This window comes from Rhopalosiphum maidis, chromosome 2 (assembly GCF_003676215.2).
Source record: "Rhopalosiphum maidis isolate BTI-1 chromosome 2, ASM367621v3, whole genome shotgun sequence".
Classification (NCBI taxonomy): Eukaryota; Metazoa; Arthropoda; class Insecta; order Hemiptera; family Aphididae; genus Rhopalosiphum; species Rhopalosiphum maidis.
Genome location: NC_040878.1, coordinates 62,752,287 through 62,765,148, shown reverse-complemented (window position 1 = coordinate 62,765,148; position 12,862 = coordinate 62,752,287). Strand labels below are relative to the sequence as shown.

Here is a 12,862-nt window from a genome sequence, read left to right as displayed (position 1 = left end):
TTGTTGTGTTGCTTAAAAACAAAATAAAAAAACATATTTATAATATATTTGCAAATATTTAATATAGTTTAGTATTTAATTGATCTCGTATCTACGTTTGGGATACATACTATTATATATTTGTTCAACATTCATATAAATACAAGTCTTAATTATATTTATACAATTACGAGTAGTATACCTTTGGTAGGTTATCAATTATTACATATTAATATATATGATAATAATAATAATAATAATAATATAATATCCGAGTAAACATCATATAATATTTTCTATAATATTACATAGGAACCTACTCTAACATTGCACATCAACACACGATTCTAACAGTTTACAAAGTATAATAATAATATATAAAATGAAATATCTTATATAAATTATGAAATACATTCAAACGGATTGATTAAAAAGTGTACACAAATAAAAAATAACACTACTAAATGATTATAAATATATATAGTGAATAATATAAGTATAACTATTAGAATTATTATAATAATAATTTAACATAAAATATTGTAATATATTAGTATAATAGTCATCAGTTTTATGAACGTCTTACTTTTATAATACAATTTTGTTAAATTATAAGTATAAATCTATAGTACTTATCAGCCATGTCAGACATAAATTATCAACGAGGCCAAAAATATTGAATAGAATACAAATATTTTTTTCAACAAACTTCATTAGGAAAGTATGTAACATTTAGTATATAATACGTTGTACTTGTGTATACTAAATATATATATCTAGCGTAAGTCTGACATGTTTGCAGGTGAATATTATCATTGAATACTGTAATACAAATTAAAAATTGAATAAATCCAGCATTTCATAAAATTTAAGGTTTTCAACGGAGATTGTAGAAGTGGTGAGACACTAATATGTTATATAATATAATAATATATTATTTTTTTATTATATAATGCTTGAAAAAATTATAGATTTTGTAAGATTCTGATATATGTCATATGTGGTTTTGATAATTTAGTCAAATTTTATAATTTAAATTTATACTTCAAACTTTGTATAGTCTGCTATTAATAAAATAAATAATAAAAATAATTTAATTGGAAAATTTGACCGCCAATAACCCAAAATCTAGGTATCTCCGCCAAATTAGAATCTGGTAATCCTATTAATTTCCAGCACTACATAATATACCTAAAGCTTATAATTTGTATATATCTTTTAATTACGCTACGTCAAACAACACGATTTACATAATTATAATACTATACATGTGTCCAATACAAAATTTTTCAATTTTGCATTTATCGTCATGATTTTAATAACATCGTAATCTTATATCATATTAATAATAATTATTATTGTAATAGTATCATTTGAACGTTAAATTGTTCTGTAGAGAAACAAACCGAAGACTAATTGTAAGTATTTAAAGATAATTGCGTATTCACTGAGGTGTTGACTGTTGAGTATAACCATTTCTATTTTATACATACGTAAAAATCACTTATTTCAATATTAACAACGGAAGAATCAAATTTTACCGAAATTTAACAACAATTCTCATTAAAACATTTAAAACCAATATAGATCTTTGGACGTCTCTTGTACTTGAGCTTCTAGACCTGCAATCACAAATAAACATTATTAAAAAAGGTACAATTCAAAAGTAATACAATTTGAATCACAGACAATATTATCATGGTGAATTAAATATAATATTAAATAGTGTTTTAAATGAAACACAACATTTTATCAGCATACTCTTGACAGAAAGTACATAAATTAGAAATATAATTAACACATATAATATGTATAAAAATACATTTCTACAAGTCGAGTGAAATGTAACAGTATTTTCCCATAAAGCATTTATAGACTTCATTTTTTTTATGAAGTATTTTTCAAATGTTTTTAAATTTATGTTCTATTACTGTCAGCGGAAAAAAATGTTATTTCTTACGGAGGAAATATTTCTAAGTGCATGTGTCTTGATTTTTTTTCTAACATGCTGACTTACGAGGTGGGGGAGGTCAGGCTGCACAATATAAGTAACACTAATATTACTTATTCATATTTAGCCTCTATAAAAAATATTGTTAGATACGAAATGAAATGAAAATACAAAATCAAATATTTAGAAAACAATCGTATTTTATTAAATGTATATTATTTTTTAAAATAACTGACATTTGCTTGATTGTTTAAACACATTTCTGCTTATGTGAAATAAGTTTTCCACTTAATTCATATACTTATATATAAATAAATTATATATTATAAAAAGAATTTTGCCGATTGATTTTTTTTTAATCCAAACAGCTCACGGTTTTATTATTTGTATATATATTTAAAAAAAAAAAAAAAACTATGAATTATGTACGGCAGGCTGTCGAACTGTCATATAATCTGATATATTTTTTTTATTTCTAAAAATTATTATTTGTAACTAATTGAATATTCTTATTTGAATTATATTATTTGTATTTCGTTTGCATTTTTCAACTGTGATTTATAGTCTTGTATAGTGTTTATAGTTTTTAATATGTAGAATAATTTTAGATACACCTGTTATAACAAACATCGTTGGTATTGAAATCTGGCCGTAGACACGGAATTTGATTACTATATAAACGAATGCGTGAAAAGTGCCAAGAGAATAAAGATAAATTGCAATTCGCACAAAATGTAGCGATCCTGCCAACCAAATTTGTAAACTTATTGATTAGAACAATAGGTACAATTGAACTGTAGAATTTTAATATGATTATACCGATAGGTTAATCCAATAATTGGCTATAATTATTATAATTTATCAGCTTGCTAATACACAAATAAACATTATTTCGATACATATACAATCGCAAATGTATACTGAATTATTATTTATATATACATTATACCTATAAGTAATATTATTGTTTTATTTTTGCTGATTATAATATTATATTTTCGTTTTTAATGTAATTTTTTTGTATATATTTATTTTTATAGCAATTAATTATGACTTCTATTATTGTTCTGAATATTTTATTTAAGGCGTAAAGGCCTTTATTTTTGATCATTATAAATTATAATATGTAATAATGTATCGAAGCACGGGCAAACGCATAATTAACATTGTACTATCTAAAATTAATATTATTTAAATTAAAAGTTATATTTTGATATGCGTATTATAATTATGGTGACAAGACGTAGTATTTTTCGTAGGACAATACTCATTTTTGATGTGTCATTAACAATAGTGTTAAGTACATAACATTGTACTCTTTTTTTTTTAAAGTTCTGTTTAGTACTCGTATATAACATAAGATAATTAATAGGTTGTATTTAAAATTAAAGAAATAAAAACTCACTTTTTAGAAACTAGAAAATAAAATATCAACTAATTATCTACATAGAAAAATTTATCTAAAATTAATTTCTACTTTTGAAGTACCTAGGTAAATATAATAATATAATAACTCATTAATAATTACAAAGTGCCTACCTAAAAGTATCCAAAGAATATTTGAGTTAGTGATTACAATATTCTGGTGATTGTACATTGTTATTATACGATATATGTTATAGAAACATGTTTACAGTAAGCACGTAATTTAATAAGAAAACCTATTGTATAATATATAATTTTTGGGTGAGACGTAGCATTACTAGGATGTACTATTAATTTCGACTTAATTTAAAGTCCTTTTATGCTAAATTAATATATAAATATATATATATATATATATTATAAATAAAGACAGCGTTTCCAAAACTATAGTCTGCAGCATGTCACCAAAGGGAGTTCGCGAGTATAAATTGAAAATATTATATATAAAAACGAAAGTACCAATAAAATAATTGAATCACACTGGAAAATATATTGTTAAATAAAAGTACACTGTAGAGTTCAAAACAATAAGACTATTCAGAAATATCAGAAGCAGCAATAATACCACAAATGCTTTTTTAATCAACGTACTTTAGTGAAAAATAATTTTCTACTCGTGTGTATATACTAAAAATAAATATAGAAAGCAATTACAAATGGAATCAGATTTACGAATCCAACCATCTAATACAGTGTATCCCAACCTAGGAAAAGGAGTGTAAACGTTTCTGGGGAGATGTAAGCAGTCATTACGAAGTAAAATTATAAATATTAAATTATTTTTATTTTACAATGGGAGGAAAAAATGAAAAAAGGTTAGAAGATCATTTTTTTCAATCACATTAAACTTTTTGTTACTAATTATACAAATTAAATATTTATTCATTTATTTTTCTTATTAATTCAATTTTATATTATAAAAATACGTACATTTAGTTAAAAAAATAAAGGAATACAATTATTATTATTTATTTTTGGTTTTTTTTTTATTAAAGGGTCTGCGACCATTTTTACTATCTCTAAGGGATCCAGAGAAAGAAAAATTTGAGAAACGCTGCATTAAGGTACAGTAAAACTTTAAAAAAAATTGTTGAAACAAAATGTAATAAGTCTTAAACGTAATAACCATATATAGACGCATAAAATGATGACGATGATAAATTATATATATATATAGGTTTATATACGTGTACCTAAATACTTAAAATCCTTTGTGGTGCGATATTATGGACTGTACAGCGATAACTATATTATATTATATAATATTACAATTCATTAAGTTATTAGATATACCTGCTTATTTACAGTAAGTTAACACGTACATGGATATTGTATATTATTATACATAATATACATACATATTATGCATAATATATATATATATATATATATATTCCAAACTTGGTCTTGTTTCGTTTTTCATTTGTGAAACGAAATTTCGTGTGTTAATATAATACACATTTACATACCGTACATGAGCTTGCGGAATGATGGGTTGGTGAAGTGGTGACGAGGGGTTGAGGGAAGTATATATACAGGGATAGCACATTATATAGTCACGACGAGGGGTGAGGAGGTATACTTGTATATAACAATATACGTTTCTGAGCGGAGTCTGTGACGATGACTGTATATATATATATATATATATATATATATATATATATACACATACATATACACTGACTGAAAAGTATATGATATATATATATATATATATGTATATGTATAAAGCAAGAACGCGTATATATAACGCTGTAGGGAAGTCGAAGGGTTTTATTAAAACGGAGGATATAGAGAGAAAGGAAACTCGGAGATAGAGATGGAATGAGAGAACATCGAGAGGGAGAGGTTGAGTTATGGGAAGAATTTAAAGCCACGTCGTTTCGTTCCACGCGCAACGAGGGTTACTATATATACCTATAGTAATATGTATGTATGTACGAGCTGTAACGTCCGGGAGGGTTTGGCGTATGCGCGCGCGCGCGAATATGTATACGACTATGGTATGGTGAGTTAAAGGGTGGACTGGGGAGGGACTCTCGAAACCCGTGGGATATAGTCGGCGAATGGAGAAAAACTTTGGGATACCACCACGCCGCACCACGTACGGTTTGCCTTTTTCCGCGTGTTTGTTCCCGACAGCGTAATGGAGTAATCTACATTTTTTAGCTTTCCGGAGTGTGAGAGGCAGATAAAACACAACATAATAATAATATTATAAAATATAATCCAATGGTAAAAAAATAGTGTACAAAAAAAACTATCAAGATATCTATACAATGCGCGCGTCCTAATTATACGTAATATATATAATGTATTCCATAGGTAATATATGCAGTTACCCACTATGACTAATAGGTAAGGAAGTAATAAAGTATTTTAAGTTTAAACATATTATATCATAGCATAAGTGATCTAATTTACACAACTAAATATCATAATACAACAAAAAACATACATATATTATAGCCTATAGGTAATATACAAATGTAATGCAGGTACCCCCATGTTGTCAGTTATTTTTTTATAAATTAAACTTAATTTAAATTTGCTAATAATGTGCAATGGTGTATCTGTATATTTGTGCTCACCTACTTCATAACCATATACAAATTAATTAAGTTAGGCAAAAGTTCATTCTGTGATTCTGATAAATTCCCGATTTCTAATCATATTTTAATATAACACAATATATTTATAACTGCATGTGAAATATTATACAATTTACAAAGAAAAAATGTATAGTTTACATTTTTTTTTTTTATATTGGCTAGTATGAATCTATTTTAAATACTCATAGTTTGATAATTTTTAATATCTGTTTATAATATGAATTCATAACTGTTATAAAATCGTAACTATGTAACTGATAAGTGGTAACCAATAGTCTGATAGACTGACACAATAACGGGAATATTATATACGGTGTTCGAAACTATTATGTTTAGAAACCTAAAACTTAATAGTACATTCGATTGAAATTAAAAAGTTAGTTACAAGTAAAACACGTAAATGTCACAGGTTATAGCTATAATTAGAATGGATACGATTGCATTTGGAAACGATCGATTAGTTTTAACTGTACCGACGGTGATCTCGCAGAGTGAATGCAATTATATTGTATAAGTATAGATGTACCTATATTCTTATAAGTACAGTTCTAGACTCTAGTGTACATTGGCGCTGGATATATATTTCAATCTGTATAGTCGTTAGTTGGGCAGTATACACGATCAAACGTTCACTGCACTGTTACAAATGGGTACCGGGTATAGCACACAATATATTATATTATATTATTATCATGTGCGTGTGTGCGTGCACATTTTGGCATTTATATATGACCGCGGTTGCCTTGGTAACGTTGCCCGACCGTGTAGGTGTGGTCATTCCGAACCAATGACACGGCTCGCTCGTGTACTGCATATACCCCTCGTGAGATCGATATAATAATAATATACATATATATATATATACACTATTCACTTTCTGATGTGCGTGTGTATACGTATAAGTAAATGCGGTTGTTACCGATGGACGGTCACGCAACGCACTTTCGTATCATGGTTTTGCAAACTTCCTCTACTGTACATATACATCAAATTATATATTATCGTAATAGAATATATTAGGGACTTTTCCCCCTGATTGTCAACCCCTTCGGATGTTATTTTTGAAATGCTTAAATTATAATTTAATACACATACCTGCATTATTTAATTTATTTCTTTTTTAATTATTATTTAATTTTTTTTTTTTTAATTGTCATTGTAATAAGTTTTTATATTCCCTGAAATAGATTAATAAAAGGTATATATAGATACAGTGAAATCAGTTTGTAGTAAATTTGTAGCAAGTTTCTAAATAAAATGTCCGCTATTTGGAGATATCTGTCAAGGTGTTTCGCTGTATATACCATTATAGGTATGATAGTGAACACACTGAAAATCGATGTACCTATACAAAAACCGAGTACTATGTATATAACCTATATTTTAATCGAAGAATTAAGCAATTATTTATATTTTTCATCACCGAAATTCAAATAATTTTGACCAGATGAATGGGTATAAGTATAAAAAATATTACAATACTGACTGTAATTTATTGTGTACAACTGTACAAACTACATGATACAGGTTTCTTTTCAAATTTTTTTTTAATAGATATTATATAATATATTATAATATATTGTCAGACAATAATTGTCCAAATCTATTTCTCAGTTTTCTCACATTTTTTGTCAGTCCAAAATTGCATTATTCACACTTTTTATATTTTCTATGGTATCATTAAAATAAAATAATGACAATATTGAATATTATAGGTGGGTACGAAATCAAATTATATAATTTTTTTTCAATTTAAAAATCTCTAAGGTACGAAATTTTGAAAATATTTGAGCTTTATAGAACGATAAAATGTTTTATTAATATTTAGTTATACTATTGAATGTTTTGATTTATTTTATTATTATTAATTATTATATAAAATATATTATAACTATAAGATAATAATAAAAGTTTAAATCAATAGTTTTTTATATATATTAATTTTAAATGAAAGCGGGGTATGTTTTGACAACTTTGCCCAGGAAACATATCAAAGTTTGTAATAAACAAAATACAGTTTGTGACTGTAGTTATTATAACTATATATCTATAATATCTATCTATATTTTATATATACACAAATGATTGTAAGTTTGTTAGTACCCGGTAATCTCGGAAATCACAAAAGCTATTAGTCAATAGTCATATATGTATATTATAGGTTTTGTTTATGTTTCAATTACTTTTGTTTTAGTTAGGTGCCTAATATTGATACTAATAATAATATAAAATATATTTTATATGATTGGTACTTAAATTATTCATAAATAAAAATTAACATATTAAGTCTAGTGCCTAGGTACTACTCATTTTAAGTAAAAAAAAATTCTTACTATCCTTGCTATTACTGTAGAAAAGTTTATTAGCAAGGTTAATACGCTGAATTAAAACAATTCAATAAATTTAGTAAGACTGTATGAGCACAAATATTCTATATACTAAATAAATTATTATGTCTTCAGCAGTTTCTTTAGTTCTCAAAAGGCTATATTAAAGACTGTGATTTATTTTCCACCCCTATTTATCTGACATTTGAGACAACCTAGTTGTTAATTAATTACACAGAGAATTACCTTCGCATGAATTATATTATTATATCGTATATTTAACCAACGATGAACGTGATAAATATATAGATGTTGTTTAACTTTAAAGAGAAATTAAATAGGTAAGTATATCCACTTTAAGCACTTAATATAGAAAAGAAAGTGTAAAATTAAAAATAGTTTTGTATACTTATTGCTATATCTATTATTTTTTTCTCCATCAAAGATAATAAATTATAGTAGATTCAACGTATAGATATATTATAATAACCGAATAAAATAATTTATTTGTTTTTAATATTAATTGTATATTCACTTGATATGTAGATATTCTATGTACTCACTATAGTACTTAATATTTAATAGTATGACTATATTAATAGAATAATGAATTTAAAATTAATTATACAATCAATGAATGTATGAGGAGCATCATAACATGTGGATGGGCTATAGAAAAGACAAATAATTCTAAATATTTAAGTACAATCACGAAATGACGATATCATTGATTATAATAATAATAATACTATTAGCTGATGAATGTAAAATATGTAGTATACCTAAAATAAATGATGATATGAACAAAGTGAGACGTTGTTTTTCGTTTTACTTCCAATAATGTACTTACGTCTTACATATTATGATATATTCAGATATTTTTGTATACACACCTCTTTATAGCCAATTCCGTAAATAGGGATGCATGCCACTGAGATGCGATAGTATGCTATACATATACACATGTATGTGTAACTGATGTTACTGATATACAAGTTACAAGTATATAGTAAGTTCATTACTGAACGTTCCGAGAGTAAGTATATTATTATTGTACAATTATACATAATTTATAATATAGAATAGGTACTAAGTAGCGAAATATCACAGCAATTTCTACATTTCTATGTGCATTTTGTTCCGCCGTGAATCAAGACGACTGCAGTTGCAGTAATGTGCGGAGATCGCGCGCGTGTGTGCGTGTTTATCAAAATGAGATTATTATACGTCTAGAGATGGCGATCGCGATGTAGGTCTTTAGTTCAATTAACTTTATATGGACGATATGATGACGTGCCTGGCAGTTTCAAATCGGTTGTCAGCAATGCAGTTGGTCACGTGACCTGAAGTCCGTGAGCCGACTTGTTTTTTCATATAAATAATATATATATAAATATTATACACGCGCACGCTTTATCATTATTCTTTTCGCATCGGTTCTCCGGCTTAACTGAAACCAAGGCAATTGCTAAATTATCGTCCATTGTATCTGTATATATACCTATATAGTCGCGGCCTTCTGTTCTATACCGCTGCAGTGGCAACGATATTATATACACATCGACTATATGGTTATATATATATATACCTATAATAATAATCTATACGATATATTATATTATAGGTATATATATAAAATACTTAAACAATTTTTTTCCTATAATATTATGTACCTATATATTTATACGATAATATGTTTATTCGTTTATTGTTTATATTATATTTTATGATGTCGTTTTTTAAATTTCATAATATTTTTATAAATACACATTCGCCGACTATATACATATAGGCATTAGGGAAACGTTTCTATTTTCTACATATAATGGCTAGGAAGCACACTATAAATACATATACGTACGTGTGTATACACGCACAAGTAACGATGCCGACAATCTCCTTTGTTACCACTTGTACATATATATATGATATATGCAATGCGCATTGTGCACATTTATATATTTTGGTCTCGACACCTGTAAGATTTCAGACAAACGGGAAAAAAAAGATTATATTGTTTCTGGTCATCGATGCTTGGGTATATCTTTGTACACATATGTACGTAATATGGACAATGTAATAATTTTTTTTGAACATTAATTATGGTGGTTGATTATACGTTGCTTTTTTTCGAGACGTCAAACCTGCTGTTTTGTTGAAGTTCAACTCATAAATTATTATTGTAGATGTTGAATTTTTTTAATAAATGGCGGTTAAATAATTGTTATTTCAATGCAATGGTTACCCACGATTTATATATTATTACATGGAACTGTATCATAATGTCATGTATGTGCATCATTTTTGCATACGAAGTACCTATACCTATATGATACGTATTATATTATGTATACCTACCACTGAGCCTATTGATTTTTCTAATATTCAGATATACAATATATCTCCGTTCAGTTCGTTGCCCTCACAAAATGTATCCTTGTTAAATTCGGTTGCCTATTGCTAACATTTAGCATAACGCGTGGGGATAAAGAATATTTTTGGTTTTCTAATTTTGTGTATAAATGTTATTTCCGACATATAAACTTTAAATAGTTGTCTTGCCCATCGTTGCTTTTTTTCACAATTTATACTATAAATTTTATAGTATAATTTCATACGTATATGACAATTCCACAGAGGATCAATCATACTTATTTTAACCGGTCATCGGTGCACCAATTCTTTATATAAATTATAAATACATTGTAAAAATAATATATATATATATGAATATTGTATACATATTATCATTGTTCGCTAATTATAAATAATAATAATAATTAATGTATACTCAAAGCTATATAATAGTATACATTTATACGCAGAATTCGTTTATGGGGGGAGGGAGCACCATTTGTATATATATTAAATAAGATGTTTATTCCAATTATAAATGTAATATTTCATAAAAGAAATTATTATGCATGTTTTACTTACGGGGGTAAACCATTAATACCTCCCCACCCGTCGGTACACCACTGGTATATATTACATAAATTACAACATTATTATTACTGTAATATTTTTTTTACTATTTTCAATAAACCTTATTTTTTTTTAATTTTCTGGATGGTTTACCTATACAGCATAGAACCTGGTTCACAACCACGTCATCTGTTGTACCGAATTTGTTCCTTTTATTATATTCTAATTATTAGCCGTTATTTTAATCATAGTATCATTTACTAACTATATGATCTATCAGAGTGCCCGAGTGCCCGAGCTCAACTTTTTAACTCAACATGATATAACAGACTTCATAGTCGTGAATTCGATTTAACACTTATTACACTTGGGTATGTAACAATTGTTATACATATCGGGATTGTGGTATAAAAACACATCAATCATATACTCTGTCCAACAAAAAAAAACACGCCAATTCTACGCATCCCCACTCGACACCATGTCATCAAGACCAGTTTCACTTTAGCAAGGTGTCATCTGGAGATAACAAAAATACCGACTTTCGTTCGGGCCATGGCGTGTTCTCTCGCTGGACAAAGTATAAGTACCTACTAAATATTATATCATTATTCATTAGGTATATCACATTATTTATTATTATTATTATTATTACCTGGAACAGTAGGATATGGTGAGTAAGACGTGCCAGTATCCAAGGCCGGATGATGAGCGCTGTTGGGCCACGGTTCCATACCAGCTTTGCCATGATACTGGTGTGAATGTGGGTGACTAGATGGTGGAGGTGGCGGTGGTGGCGGTGGCGCCAGTCTAGAAGTCGGTGGCGGTAGTAATAGGCTGCCGTACTGGGCGGCCATGTTATGGTGGTGATGGTATTCGTGCACGGCCCTGTGGAAAAAAGTACACGGTTGAGTACTAAAAGGTTACTTGGTGTAATTTACTTTTAATATTATTATACATTAAGTAATTACTTATGAATTATGATTAAGTATTTATACTATAGTAGACATTTTGAGAAATTGTTGATAGATTTAATCAACATTATATTATATATAAAAAAATAACTAGATTGAAGACATAGAAGATAACAAAGATAACACTAAAATAAGATATTTCCGTGGACTCAATTCGAGTTTTATCAAATAACACCGTAAACCTAACTCATATTTAATCTAAACCAGAGATTCCCAAAGTGGTCTGTATCAGGGATGGCAAACCTTTTGAACACTGCGTGCCCAAAATTACCATTTTTTTTTTTTTATAGAGCGTGCCATGAAAAAAATATTAAAAATATTGTATTTTGTTATATTGTAATTTGATTGTATAATTAATGTATTAGTATAAAATGGTTAATTTAGGTCAGGCGTGGATATAAGGAGGGCCATGGGAGCGATGCCCCCCAAATCACGAAAAAAAATTAATTTACTTAATTAATATGTCAAACGATGAAAAAAATTAAGTTTTTTTATAGTTTAGAATCTTATATTTAGTTTTTATTTACATTAAATAATAATAAATACATTGTTTAGCGGATAGTTTTATTTATAATTCTGTAATTTTCATTTGTGCCGACTGACAACGCTACGGATGCCGAACGAAATATCAGAACTTTTTTTTTTCATAACCCTAAGTATGTGCTT

At 27.3% G+C, this 12,862-nt stretch overlaps 1 protein-coding gene across 1 annotated transcript in view; it reads right to left on the bottom strand.

Moving 5' to 3' along the window:
- Positions 1 to 540: 540 nt before the first annotated feature.
- Positions 541 to 12,862, bottom strand: part of LOC113552271 (protein vestigial) — a 32,858-nt gene continuing 20,536 nt past the window's right edge. The window contains exons 5-6 of the mRNA XM_026955065.1: positions 11,878 to 12,110; positions 541 to 1,601 (exon numbers count right to left, since the gene is read on the bottom strand). Coding sequence (XP_026810866.1) covers positions 1,552 to 1,601; positions 11,878 to 12,110 — 283 coding nt within the window. The 3' untranslated portion in view covers positions 541 to 1,551. The remainder of the gene's footprint in view (positions 1,602 to 11,877; positions 12,111 to 12,862) is intronic.